Raw genomic sequence first — 15,363 nt, 5'->3', positions numbered from 1 at the left:
AACATACTACAAATCTATAGTCCCTTCTTCAACCAACTGTTGTATGTAATGACAATGAACATCCACATGCTTGATTCATTCATGGAAGACTGGATTCTGTGCTAACTTGATAATGCCTTCGTTATCAACAAACAGAGTAGTCGGTCCTACTGGTGACATCTGCATATCCCCAAGCATCCGACGAAGCCAAACAACTTCACATCCTACCTTAATAGTCCCTCTGGTGACATATGCATATCCCCAAGCATCCGACGAAGCCAAACAGCTTCACATCCTGCCTTAACAATCGTTCTGTATTCAGCCTCTGTAGAAGAGAGAGAAATTGTCTGCTGCTTCTTGCTGGTCCATGTGATTGCACCGGATCCCAAATTGAACACATATCCAGATGTTGACTTTTTATCATCAATAGAGCCTGCTCGATCTGAATCTGTGAACCCATTGAGTTTAGGATTAGAACTCCGAGAGTACTTAAGTCCATAATCTGAAGTGCCCTTCACATAATGAAGCACACGCTTTGCTGCCATCCAATGATCAGCCTTAGGAGTTGTCATAAAGCGTGAAATATGGCTGACTACGAAGTTGATATCAGGCCTAGTAGTAGAGAGGTAGATGAGGCTGGCTACTAGTTGGCTGTATGTAGTATCATCAATGGAAGGAGAATCAGACTTCGTTGATAACTTGAGACCTTTCTCCATAGGTGTAGATGCAGGTTTGTAATCTTGCATTTGAAATTTGTCTAACAGGGCCTTGACATATTTTGACTGAGAGATGAATATACCAGAAAACTGTTGCCAAACTTCAACACCTAAGCAATAATGCATGAGTCCAAGGTCAGTCATATCAAAAGATTGGCATAAGTTCTGTTTGACTCCCTGAATCAAAGATGCCGAACTGTCAGTGATGATCAGATTATTCACATAGATAACCAGAAGGATGATGTCACTGTCAGTAGTCTTGATGTACAGATTTGAGTTTGAAGAACTCCTCTTGAAGCCTTGATCATTGAGGTACTTATCAATCTTGATGTACCATGCCCGAGGGGCCTGCTTCAAACCATAGAGAGCTTTTACCAATCTGAGAACCTGATGGTCTTTACCGGCAACCTTGAAACCAGGAGGCTGCGTCATGTAGACCTCTTCATGGAGATCACCATTCAGGAAAGCACTCTTTACGTCCATCTGATGGACCTTCCAACCAAATTGTGCTGCCATGGCTAGGACTAATCTGATGGTGCTCATCTTTGCAGTAGGAGCAAAGATCTCCTCATAATCAATGCCCTGACGCTGAGAAAAGCCCTTCGCCACTAAACGAGCTTTGTACTTATCTAAAGTACCATCTGATTTGTATTTGATTTTGTAGACCCATTTGCAGCCAATGGGTTTCTTCCCTAGTAGAAGATTAGAAAGGACCTAGGTGTTCTTCAGCAGGTTTTGATGTTCAGATGTCATGGCCTATTCCCACTCTAGAATTCCTTTAGCATCAAAATATGTTTGAGGTTCAAACACACTATGAATGTTGGCCATAAGAGCAAAGTTAACAGAATCTGTAGTTTTGCTCTTTTTCCGAGCAGTTCTCCCATCAATGAGCTCATCATCACAAAGATCAGCGTCTTAGCCCACCACTTAGGCTTGATAGGAGAATGACCAACAATAGTACTAGGAGATGCTTGATTAGTAGGATCCTCATCAGAAGAAGTTGGATCAAACTCAGGTGAAGCATCTACAAAGCGAGGTGATCCTGCAGGAGAAGCTGGAGGTGTCTGTACAGGTATCATTGGAATAACTGGAGCTGCAAGAGCTATTGGAGCCCTATCATCAGGTGGACCTAATGGAAGCCGAATTCCCAAATCATGAGCTTGCATAGGCTGGTCTGCTAGATCAAGACCAGGAGAAACAGGCATGAATGGTCCTTGCTGCTCATCAAAAACTACATCACGACTGTATATGAGACGAGATGTCGCAACATCAATCAGGCGGTAGGCTTTGTGAAGACTGCTATATCCAACAAGCATTAGTTTCTGACTCTTGGCATCTAACTTGGTTCATGAAGCATCAAAGATCCAAACAAAAGCAAGAGAGCCAAAAATCTTCAGGTGATTGATTCTGGGCCTGCAACTTGACTAGGCCTCTTTCGGAGTTTTATCTTTGACCGCCACTGTGGGTGATTGGTTCAACAAATAAACTGCAGTGTTAACGGCTTCTGCCCAAAACTGCTTCGGAACATGTTTGTGTTCGAGCATGGAACGAGCCATCTCGGTGATTGTCCTGTTTCGACGTTCAACTACACTGTTCTGTTGTGGCGTGTGGGGTGTGGTTAACTGGTGTTTGATGCCATGTGTATCTAAGAAGCTGGAGAAAACATTAGAACAAAATTACCCCCCATTGTCTGATCTAAGAGCAATAATAGGTTTCCCAGACTCTTTTTCAACTAAGGGTTTAAACTTTTGAAATACAGTAAATGCATCTAATTTCTTTTTAAGGAAATACACCCACATTTTTCTATTGAAATCATCTACAAACAACAGAAAATACCTGGACCCAAGAATAGAAGGAGTGGCCATGGGCCATAGATTTCGGCATGAACAAGCTGAAGTACTTGAGAAGCTCGCCAAGAATCGCCACTGGTGAATGGTGTGCAATGTTGCTTCCTAGCTTGACATGCATCACAAACTCCAAGGTGTTGAGATTGAATCTTTGGCAAACCAAGAACAAGCTCATCCCAAGCAAGCTGTGAGAGATAATGCACATTTAAGTGCCCATATCGTTGATGCCAAAGTGTGCTGACAAAAGATTGCCGAGCAGCCATAGCTAAGTCCCAAGGATCACCGCAATCAGTAAGTCTGAAAAGACCATGATCCTCAAGACCTACTGCAACAGTAGACTTAGTCGCCCGATCAGCAATGGTGCAGTGATGTGAACTAAAGGTGATTGCCAAGTGTGGAGAATGTCGTAGCAACTAACTGATTGAGAGTAGATTTAGTTCCATTCCTGGAACGTAGTACACATCAAGGAATATGAGATTCCTCCCCACAGACAGAATCTAAATGTTGCCTTTATCGACAACCGTGTACTCTTCTCCACCACCACAAATAACAGGATCTGAATAAGGCTAGTAGTTAGTAAACTAGTCTCTGCGGTGAGTGAAATGTGGAGAGGCAATTGAATCAATGTACTAGGCAAACGACTTCACATGATCTGCAGGTCTTTTAGCCATAAAGGTGTAAAAGGCAAATTTCGCCTGCTTAGTGTGCTCTGCACTGTTCATTTTGGGTTGTGAACCTGATTGCTTAGACTAGGCAGCTAAGTGTTTTTGACATTCAACCTTCATGTGACCAAACTTGTGGCAGTAGTTACATTGAATGTTCTTCTTTCTGGTACCATCGAATGCTGGAGTAGAAGACTTCTGTTGAGATGGTTGCTGAAACTTGCCCTTATCCTTCTGAAAGGATTTCGTAGCAAAGGCTTGCTCAGTGGAGGTGGAACTGGAGCTGCTACCGAACTGTTGTTTCCACCGATCTTGTTGAAGCAACAGGGTGCAGAGATCAGTGAACTTTAGATCAACACCAGTAGATGTGATGTTGAGACTCTTGATAAAATGCTCATAGGATTTTGGTAAACTCTGAAGAGTGATTACCACAATATCCTCTTCCTCCATCTTGTGACCGATGGCAAGTAGCTGATCACGGATTTCCTGAATCCGATTCAGGTGTGCCTGGAGCATGGTGTCCTCATCCATGACAATAGAAAATAGTGTTATTCAGAAAGAAGGCTCTACTCTTGTCGGAAGTCTAATGAAGACCTTTGAGGTGTGTCCAGATTTTGGTAGCTGTTTTGCCGGATGGAATTTGAGAAAGTTGATCATCAACTACAGATAATGTGAGAAGCATCATTGCCTCTCGATTAGTCAAATCCCATGTATCTTGATCAGGTCCTGGAGAAGTCGGACATTGCGTAACACCCAGAACAAGTTGATCGGTGTTCCAATATTCAAAGATTGCGATGATGCGCTGCTTCCAGGTTCCATAATTGCGACCATTGAATTTGGAATTATGCTTGAGCAGAATATTTGTCAGAGATGCCATGGCACGTTTTTCAATGAAAAATTGTGAAAATCTATGAAGGCACGTTCTTTGAGGCAAAAATACGAAAGACCCAGAAGAATTAGAGTGACCTAGAGGAGAGCTCGATAAACCCAGAAGGAATTTGCTGTCTTTTTTTGGATCCATTGGCTCGAAAATCGAGGCACCCAGAAAAAACAGATGACAACCTAGTTGAGCTCTCAAGAAACCCACCAAGAATCTGCAAGCAAAATTTTTTTCTGAGGTCAAAAACTAGGGTTTTGAGTAAAACCCTAGTCGATGGCTTTGAAGGACGAATTTGCAGAAAGAATGGTGGATTGCTGATAAAGAACTCCCAAAAATGGAAGATTACGGAAAATTTGTTGTCGTGAATGCTGGAGTCAACAAAATACGGCACTACAATAGTGGTTTCGGCATATAAAAGACGCGTTTTCCACAAACATTTTGCGGCTTTAGAAAAATGCGGGTTCTGTGTTTTTTTCTTAAAAAACGGCTATGATTTGCAGATATGGACCGATCATGGAAGCCACGATTTTCACCAAACATAGAGCGGTGAGTCTCCAAGAAAAAAAACGCTAGAAAAAATCCGCAAAAACACCTAGAAAAAATTCATGATATTCCAAGATAACGATTGCTTAGAAAATCCGCGATTTTCCAAGGAAAAAATGCCAGTAGCTAAAGACGCGATTTTTCAGTTGATGTGCAGATGAACACGAGATTTGCACAGAGGGTATTTTACCATCACCTCATTGCTGATCAGATGAGTTACCTCATCGCTTGCTTCTACATTATGTTGGTTACAAATTTGTGACAAAGGGGAATTTAGTTCAATATTTTAACAAAATTCCCCTATAATGTTCATGGTAAGATCCTTATTAAGTTCTAGGGTAGATCTTTCATGCAAACCTCATTCAAGTTTATGACCTTTAAATGAAGATGCACTATTTGCAGCTTGATGAGGACCTTAATGCATGCCCATCTTTTCACATCTAATGACATTATTCTCTTCATTTGTGTGAACATCAGAAGAATAATTTTCATCTTTCTACATTTTGTCAATAGTTGTCTGAGAATGCAAAAACCATAAGAGTCGCCAACTATTCTGCTTCCTTTTCTTGAGGGAGATAGCAAGATAAATAGATTCAGATTCAAGATGCTTCGTTGCTGCCTTTATTGATGGTGCCTCAATAGCAAGTTTCTTTGGTGACGAAACTAGCTTTTGTTAATTGTCATCAACAAAACTACAAGTAACATTTGGAAGAGGTCTCCTTTATGCATCTTCATGAGGACTGAAGAACATACCTTGAGCTATTTGTATTTTTAAGGCAAGCAACTCATTTGTCGACCTCTGTGTTGTGATGTGGAGGCTTATTAGACTCGGAGGCTAATTTTCCCCCTTTACTTAGTGTAGTTTCTCCTTAGATTATTATTATGGGGGTTTGGGGTAGCACCCCCAAGATGGGGTGAAGGGGCAGCGCCCCAGGTGGACTCCCTGTCGCAGTACAGGGTGGGGTCAAGGGCAACGCCTCGACGAGGGTTTTCAGGGGCAACGCTCCTGAAGTTAAAAATGACTATTATTGTAAAAGACGTTGGCTGCTATTTTTCAATTGGATGACTTATTCTAGCCCTAATTTTTTACTCTATTGGATGACAGTGCTTCAAGCACCATTTTCGGGGTACCACATCTAAGATGTCTATCTTAGACTCCTTGATTAGACCTACTATCCTTCATGGATCAATCATTTGGGGGCCCTCCTTATTGGCCATTGATCGAGCTTTGGTGGAGAGGGTGCAGACTCTTCTTCGTCGTTTCATCTGCTGTCAATCGACCACTCCTACCAGTATTATCTTGGCCGATTTCGGTGCACATCGCTTTAAACTTTGTACGATCTTTGATTTGGTTTGGTTACTTCGCAGACTTAGGGGGTTTGTGGACTTTGTTGATGGCAAAAACCATTATTCTTGTGGCCTTTGACTCCACCGGTCATCCTAGATGCTGTCATGTCCCCATTTTGGAGGCAATTTGATTTAATTAATTTAATTAATTAGGTTATCCAAAATAATGAATATTTTATGAGGATGACTAATTAATTATTTTAATTAAATAAATAAGTGGTATTAAGTTAATTATTTATAAAGTTATCAAATAAATAAATATTAAAAGGTAACTTTATATTTAATTAATTTAATAAAGTGACTTGAATTATAAAATATTTTATAAAGTCACTTAATAGATAAAATAAAATAATGTTCTAGAAGCTTCTGGAGAAAGTGGAGAAAAAAAAGAATAAATAGGCACCCCGGGCTTCATTCTGATCATCCAGATTTGTTGTTGTTGTTGTTTGTTGTTGATGGTTGTGGAGCCTAGGGTTTCCACAGTTGTCTTTGGCCATTGGGAACGAAAACTCTCAATTGGTACGCAATTTTGAGGGTGTGAAATATCACTTGAATTATTGCAGCTGGGAGAAAGTTACTTCAGACTATCTATTGGAGCTTCATTGGTGACACTTAGCGGCCTTTGGCCAAGTTTTTGTATGGTTTGATTCGGAGCATTGCTGGAGACAATTTGTAATCGAAATCTTCATTCTTGGAGGTTGATTTGCATTGTGCATACTCAGATTCAGATTTCAGTCCATCTAGATTCTCATGGCAGTGTGTTGAGTCCAACGATTTCATACATTGAAGCCCTTATGTGCATCGATTCTCTTCTTTCATTGGGGTACACCATTCTGTGGAAGCCTTGTGTTGGTCTGAGAGTGCATTTGGAGGCATTTTGGTACCCCTGTTATCAGATTTCAGTCTCAGTTGCTGCAGACAAGGATACCACGTTTTTGTTCATAGAGGTTCCTAGAGCCATCGACTTCATGCTCTAAAAGTGGCGCTTGGTTCACAAAGAAGTGGAGATCATTTTAGGTGCTTGTGTTGGCACTTGGAGGCAGCCAATAATTTATTAAAAATTATCTTCTCCAAACAGGGGCGGCAGCTAGAGAGGCATGACTTGGGCACTTGAGGAGGTTATTTCCTGTTCAGTGGTATTGCAATTCATCTATTCTCTAAGGCGACTTCATATACCAGGTGTGATGTGTATTTTCATAGTTGCCTTTAACTATAGAGTGCTGTTGTAACTAACATTTCATATCAGACCTATCATTCATTAATAGATACATTATTCATTGTTGCATTTCTCACAATGGTATCAACAATCCATGGCTTTAGTTGTATTTAATCATGCATGTGATTAGAGTACTGCTGTAGGGGAGTATTGAAGATAGATATTTAGTATTGCATCAGTTTTCATTGGCAGCTGTAGGTGCATATTACTTTACCAGCCATCATCATATTTTGATATCATTGTAAATGCCAAGAGTCTTGGCTAACTTAGTATGAATATTGTATTGGATACTCATTCTCAATCAAGGAGATACAATTGCTGGTCATTAATAGTTGTCTTTGAGCGTTAATATATCATTTCTTATTAGCCAGTTAGTTTGCATACCAACTGTTTGTTAAAATACCAGTTGGCTGTGGGTGATCATTTTCATGATTAGAACTCATATATGCATTCACTATTGCCAAAATTAGTTGAATATTTATGTTAGGTCATTGCGTAGATAATTTTGTAAGCATTCTCTTTGAGGCAAATCCAAACAAGAACCACTGCAGCAATCTGAAAAGTTATATCAATCAGATGACCCTTGCTTGCAAAGTGTTTGATGAAATGTCAAACAACTGAAGTATAAAGATTTTTTGTGTTTGAAGAAGTTATAACCTATTGGGGTTATTACAGATGCTGGTATACTTAGGTATCCAGTCTCCTTGCTACGTGGGTATCGATATTGACTGCCTTCCTTTTAGAACTCCTTGGACGCTCTTGCTCACCTCCTCCCACAAGAGAAGCTGAATGAGATTACTAGGATGGACATCTATAGGAGGTTTATTCATGGGACTTGGATTGACCTATCAAGGGCCTCCGCCCTCGTATGGCCTTTTATGCAAAGCACTGTATTGACATTCCAGATGGCATCATTATTCGACCTTACTACTCTTCCCAACAGTGGCCCCATGCCTTACGTATCCAGTTAGCCTCTTTTAGAGTTGGCTCTCACCGGCTTCGTATCTAGACAGATCACCAGACTAACAAAGATGAGCGAAATTGTTAAATCTGTGACATGGGTATGTTAGAAAGTAAACTCCACCAAGATAGCTGAGAGGGGGGGCAGTAATTAGTTATGTGCTTAAAACAACTTTTAATAACTTTATCGGATTTGAAACATGTAATCAAAAGATGCAACAACCATAGAAAGATAAACATGCACAATAACACTAGATTTGTTAACTAGGGAAACCCTTGATCAGAGGGAAAACTCTAGTGGGATTGATGCCCACAAGTGATGTACTAATAAAAAATTTCCTTGTAAAAGGATGGATTCCATTAGGAGCTAATGAATTACAATTAGTAGATATGAGTACCTATTAGGAGAATTTGAATCACTGTCAAGAGACTCCAATCCTGTTAGGAGTTGAAAGGGGGACAACCGAACCCACCGTTCACATAGCCTCAGACTTTCTTCACTAAATTATCTTCAGGATAACATATCTAAGTGCATGGAGTAACTAAACAACAAATCCTTTGAAGTTCACAGTACATACTCAACATCAATCTCTACTCTGATCACATATAATTCGCATTCAAGCTTGCATAAACAATAACCATCCACACTGCATCCTCATCCACAAGGAAACAAATTTTCCTTTATACTAAGTCCTAAAACAAGTATTGAGCTAGTCTTGAGGCTTTCTCAATTTACAATAAATAGTATAGGACCTCATTAGGATATTACATTACATGTTAGATTACAAATAACACATCCCATAAAGATATTAACAATAGTCGGCCTCCTGGGGATAATACGTTGAACAATCTTCACAGAATAAACATTTGATTCCGCCATGTTAACCATAGCATCTTGAACATGTCTTCTACCATAATCTAAGCCCGCTAAACGATATTCAGCCTCATAAAAAGATACAACACAATTACCAGCACTCATTTCACAAAAACTCTCTCTCAGAATGGTAATTTGAGATTTTGGCATCAATGACAAATACAGTCATGAATGCAAAACATAAGTACTCATTCATCTCTCCAACATACGGACAAACTCTCCCATACAACAGCATCAGGCATTCATGCTTAACAAGGTGTGGCTTAGACTGGGATCCATTTTCTATTCTATTGTTCGATCTATTACGAGATTCGTGGGAGGTTTCATTGCTTATACAGAGAGGGCTGGCCCCTCTCCTCCTTTCGGTACGATGATCAATGATGCCTTGTACTCTATCTCCAAGAGGCCTTCCGTCTTTGCGAGCTATCCCCCTCTGGGCTAGTGTCCCTTCACTAACTTATCACTTCCTTCTTCACTCTGGTTACCTCTCCCAGAGGAACTAAGCGGGCTGGGGGGCCATCCACTGTTACTCACACTAGATTGGTGAGGCCGTGCAAAGATCACATGCACATACATCATCTTTTGGCATCAATGACAAACACAGTCATGAATGCAAAACATAAGTACTCATTCATCTCTCCAACATACGGACAAACTCTCCCATACAACAGCATCAGGCATTCATGCTTAACAAGGTGTGGCTTAGACTGGGATCCATTTTCTATTCTATTGTTCGATCTATTACGAGATTCGTGGGAGGTTTCATTGCTTATACAGAGAGGGCTGGCCCCTCTCCTCCTTTAGGTACGATGATCAATGATGCCTTGTACTCTATCTCCAAGAGGCCTTCCGTCTTTGCGAGCTATCCCCCTCTGGGCTAGTGTCCCTTCACTAACTTATCACTTCCTTCTTCACTCTGGTTACCTCTCCCAGAGGAACTACGCGGGCTGGGGGGCCATCCACTGTTACTCACACTAGATTGGTGAGGCCGTGCAAAGATCACATGCACATACATTATCAGCGACAATGGTCCCCCTCTCTTCAACAATAGGCTCGAACCTCTTTGCACATGTATAGTTATCCTTCAGTTTTGGGGTACTTTTTAATGACTATGAACTGCTAGTTGTTTCACAGTCTCATAGTCTCTCTTGTGTAGTGTTGTTTCTCTTTGTTTTCTTCTTGCTCTGTTTGTTTCCTTTTTCTTGGACACTATTTGGTGGTCTTGCTGCCTTCGGGCCTCTCTTTGTATCTTCAATTTCTTAGGCCTGTTTGTGGTCTCTTGTTAGGGGTTAATTGTTTATCTCATCTTATCTTATCAAGGTGTACAAAGAAATGATGATCCATTCAAAATTTTCACTTTTCTTTGTGATGCTTGCTGCTTCACATTACTGAAAGAAAATATTAGAATTTTGTTGAGGCAAAATGCCTGAAGAACGAAGATAAGTATTGGTTGTGGGTACTTGACATTAACATTGAAAATATGATAATTCATACCTGTAGCAGATAGTAAATTGATTTGACTTTTCATGTATATTATACTATTATTTTGTATATGCAACTAATTAAACCATTGCTTCTGTAAGATTTGGCTATGAACAAGCCACTTAAGATCTAAAGGTTTCATGAAAAACACAATAACAAGAGACACTAAATTGATAGTAATAAAGTGTATTCTCACAATGAATGTATTAGAATAATTGATAGTACATAGGAAACCTCTTGGTTAAATAGGCCAAGGTGAAAACATAGGAGTACGTAAGATTATGACAAGTATCGTAATCTTTTGCCATGATAACTAAAGAGAACTAATCACCCACCTAAGGCGTAAAAGTGAAAGTGTTACATGTCCATTAAAATTGGATTACCCTCCAAGGTCAAAAGATGTATGTTCAATACGCCCAATAAAGGTGGATCACCGGAAAGGTGTTTGTGCAACATGTCCACTAAAGGTGGAAAAGTAGTAAAAGGATGAGTCCACCAAAGGTGGAAGTTCCATTTAAGGTGGAAAAGTGATAACGTGATAACACCACCTAAAGTGGGAATATTCCCTTGTCATCCCTAAGTGGGATTTTTTTGGGCTTATTAATTTTTGGTCCTTTCGGTTCTCTCTGTCCTTCTTTCCACATTTCCCCAGCCGCTCCTCCACCCCTCGACTTACTTAAAGGGTTAAGGTCTGCAACTTTTGTATATTTCTCCATATGCTCTCTATCATCTTGATGATGGATCAGAGTGATCTGAATTGTTGATGTAAAAAAAGCTCACACAATCGAATCTAGAAATAGCATACTGATATCTTATGGATTGTAAAAAGCTACTTGCTCTTACTGATTTAAAGTATCAAGTGATTTGATTTTTCTTTTTTTTTTCATCTTCATAAGAGGCTTGGACCATTTGCAATGATGTCTTGGTGAATATGTTAAATAACTCCTTGAATTGGACTGCTTTAGTGGTTGGGCAGTAGAATCTGCTGTTTGGATATTCCTCTTATTTACAAGATTTTAGTTGTGAAATTCCATACTGTATGTCCAAGGGATTTAGCTTGGTTGAAGCAATGAGTTCTCATTGTTGACACCCTAGTTCAAATCCCAAGAGGGACATTTTTGTGGAATTCTAAGTTGTGACTCTTGGTCTTCCAATTGTTGTTTCTAGTGTGATTTCTCGTAAGGCGCTTGAATAAGTTGTAATTGTTGCTCTTAAGGAGCACCCGATATGTAAATGATCTTAATATAAAATTCCATACTGTACTGTCTGATGAACTTTTAGTATTCACTTTTCTTCATATTTACTATAACCTCTCCTCCTGAAGTGCAAGAGGAAAGACAGAAGCATCACTCTTGCTACGACTTCTTAGGCAATGATAAATGTGATAGAAAGGAAAATCATTTAGTGCATGCTTGGATAGGATATAATAGATTTCATCTAAGCACTCTTTGGTATGAAATAAATATTGGTTTTTTCATGGCTGTAATCTGCTAAAATGCTTTCCACCATTTCCATTGTACATGGTAAGTTATGGTTTATATCAAAAGAAAGAATCTTCCATATCTTTGCAGATCTCAATTAGTTTAAATTGTACAGGTGGTTATATGGGTTATTATGCCAACAATGAGAGGCTCAGCTGCACTGAACACCAAAAATTCATTGCGATTCATTATCTTGTTTCAGTACCTGCCCAGATTTATTCGAATATTCTCTCTTTCTAAAGATGTAATAAGAACAGCTGGTGTATTGACCGAAACAGCATGGGCTGGTGCTGCATACAACTTACTTCTTTATATGCTTGCAAGCCATGTGAGTAAAATGTTTTCTTTATAGTATACTTAACTTCAGATTGTGTGTAGCTTTTAATTTATTGAGATCAATGACCTTCAGATTGTGTGTAGTTTTTAGTTTATTGAGATTAATGGGCACTGCTAATAGGAATATTTAAAAGACCAAAGTCTCTACTCTTTCAATATCACATTATTTGATCTTCTTATTAAGTGAAGATGCCAGTGCTTATTATAAATGTTGTGTTCAAAAAAGATTCCTGTAAGCATATATTATGCTGCATGCCTGTGTCCAAAGAATGTTCTCACTGCTGCTGGAATCAAGGCGATGATATAAGCATCACGGAGATTTCTACATCTCCATCTCAAATTCTAGTCACCATATTCTTTTGCAGAGATGCATATTAAATACATATGGTTGTAGGAGACTTTAAATCTCTCTGTTTTTTTAAATTTCTGTACTTAAGTCTAAATTATTGTCTTAAGTGGGTAGCTTTTAACTGCTGGTATCTGACCCCTATAACCACTCTTTTTTATGATTTGGGGTATTCAGATTGTTTGTCATCTATTAGCTCTCACAAGCTCTTGATTAATTAGTTCTTGTCAAAGAGCAGAAAACGAGTTCTCTAGAGGGGTCTTAAGGTTTCTTTTTAATTTGGAAGAGCTATTATTTGGGAAGGAGAGTTCCTAGAAACACTAAACTATTCTAAAAATATTAGTGGCGAGAGATCTTATTTGAGCCCTCTTCTCATGACAGGATAAAGAATAACAATAGTAACACTGTTAAGAGGGGGTATCCTAACTCTTTTTGTGGAAAGTGTCAATTACTACAATGCAATTTTGTTGGTGGAAATTGCTAGATCTTGGAATGATAAGAAAATGCTAGAGGTCTCAGCTTCGAGGTGACTAACAAATGTATATTGGAGGCCAGTGGGTTGTCCATGGAAGGGTTGAAGATCTTCAAGGCTAAGTAAATCAAAAGAAAGAAGAAATGGAAGATATATTAATATAAGAGGAGAAGCTTGTGAGATTTCAAGCAACCTGTATCTCGGAATCCCTTTCTAGTCCTTAGAATGAGGGGAGCATTCAATTGTAAAATATATTACTATTCAAGACAGATACAAATGTGTTTTTTCCTATTATCTTAGTCTGCTCAGCCATTTCAGTTATGGGAGGCAGTTTAGCTTTCCATTCTACTTGGTTATGTTCTTGGCAGTATATGCTGTTGATGTTTTGCTTAGTAGGACTGAAATATTGTTATCCCAACGATTTTCTTCCTATATCAATTTTGCCAAATACATAGTGATGTGTATGGAACCTTCCACAAAGGTTTAGGTTGTGGAGTCCTAGCACGATGTTGGCTCCTCCAACCCCTTGTTGAGCAAGGAGAGCCCTTCCGTGTAATAACCCTATCCTGAAATTTGAACTATTTCTCTATTAGTTTCCAGTTCACAGGCAACTCGTCAAACCATTGGTATCCGTCAACATAAAACCTTTTTTTCTTTGTTCGTTCACAGCTATCATCAACAATGACATATCTGCAATGAATCTATCCAAATCTGTGCTCAATTTTTTTAAATTGAAGTGTAAGCTCATTGATTTTTCATCAAACAGCTGGTGTTCTGCTGGTCTGTGTTTGTTTTCAACAAGTTGGAATGGATATTTCAAATAATCTTAACATAAAAATGCAAACTTCACATACAATTAACATATTCATAAGAATATAATTAACAGAAATGCCTTTTATTTATCCTTGAACATTGCTGTTACGAAGTATATACTGAGAAAATTGCACACAGCTGATTACCCTTGGTAAAAGACTCAATATTTAACTGTTGAAGTCCTGACCTGGTTACCGAATAGTTTTCACAACAAAATCTGTTCTTGCAGCTACTCTTAACTGTATGATTTATCTTTAGTATGGCACCCAACTAGGTAGTATTGAAGGAACAAATATAAGAAAACTCCCTCACAAAGGCTGCCATACTCCCAATAAAAGCTGCGGTAGGGATAAATAATTCCAAATAGGCAGTCATACAAACTTTGACTTGTTTTGTCTCCACCTAGCAAACCACATCCCCATTTGCCAACGCCATGGATGGTACCACAACTAGATGAAATGGCATTGACCACCTCTGTAAATGTTACACCAGCTTCATTGACTTTCCGTGATCTGCATTGACACTAGTATAGTTGGCATGGAAAAGTAATTGAGGCTCACAATTCTTTCAAATATCATCGTTGCTTTCCTTGCTGATTATAAATGATATGACAACTTGGCAAGCTTTAGAATATGGCTGGGCATTTGTAAGCTAGCATAAATAATATTGAATTATATTTCTCTCCACCCCTATGCACAAAGCAGTGTAAATTTATTTTTGTTCACCACTTTGCACACACAATGCGCTAATTTTGTTTGATGTTTCAGTGGCACACACAACACTTATAACAAAATGTAAATTCATCATTTAGTTACAAATCTTCATGAAATTTGTACTTGATAATCTGGCCAACTCGTGAATCTGGAAGGAAAATCGATTTGCCCCACACTCTGCAAACCTCAATCCAATTGCACTCATGAATTGTGAATGAATTTGCCAATGAATGGCCAAATGAATTTTCGTCCACAAACTGCAGTATTTGCCTTAGTCCTAGGCTAAATAGCTGAACCAAAGCTCTGACTCCCAAAGAGGGTTTCACCAAAATGAATAATCAAGAATGTTGAAATGAGTTTTCTCAATCCTCCTTTTAAAAGCCTCCAGGAACTTTCCAGAGTTAAAGTGTAAAATCATATTTATATACTATTTTTTTTTGCTCAGAAAAGTAACTTAGTAATATTTCTTTTGGCTCAGGCAAAGTCAATTTATTTAGTGAAATATTCAACTCATAAAATGAATTTAAGTACAAGTTGCTTGAAAACATTAATTTAAACAACTTGATTTACTTAATTAAATTATTTCCCTGGGCTGAAAATGGGGACATTGTTTTCCCTACGTTCTATCATTATTAAAATTCTTTTGACTTAGAGGTTGATTTTGGTCCTATTATTTGGCTAGTAAGGGCAAGGCTA

General features: G+C 38.9%; 1 protein-coding gene across 2 annotated transcripts in view; it reads left to right on the top strand.

The window, feature by feature from the left end:
- LOC149548287 (putative cyclic nucleotide-gated ion channel 5) overlaps positions 1–15,363 on the top strand; it is a 138,751-nt gene that overhangs the window by 71,467 nt on the left and 51,921 nt on the right. For both annotated transcript variants that reach the window (XM_089792348.1, XM_089792349.1), the window contains exon 4: positions 12,103–12,315. In XM_089792348.1, coding sequence (XP_089648474.1) covers positions 12,103–12,315 — 213 coding nt within the window. The remainder of the gene's footprint in view (positions 1–12,102; positions 12,316–15,363) is intronic.

The sequence above is a fragment of the Cupressus sempervirens genome, chromosome 7 (genome assembly GCF_028749045.1).
Source record: "Cupressus sempervirens isolate cs-2001-9-10 chromosome 7, ASM2874904v1, whole genome shotgun sequence".
In the NCBI taxonomy this organism is placed as follows: Eukaryota; Viridiplantae; Streptophyta; class Pinopsida; order Cupressales; family Cupressaceae; genus Cupressus; species Cupressus sempervirens.
Note: the sequence above shows the minus strand (reverse complement) of the source record. Positions and strands in the feature narration are given on the sequence as shown.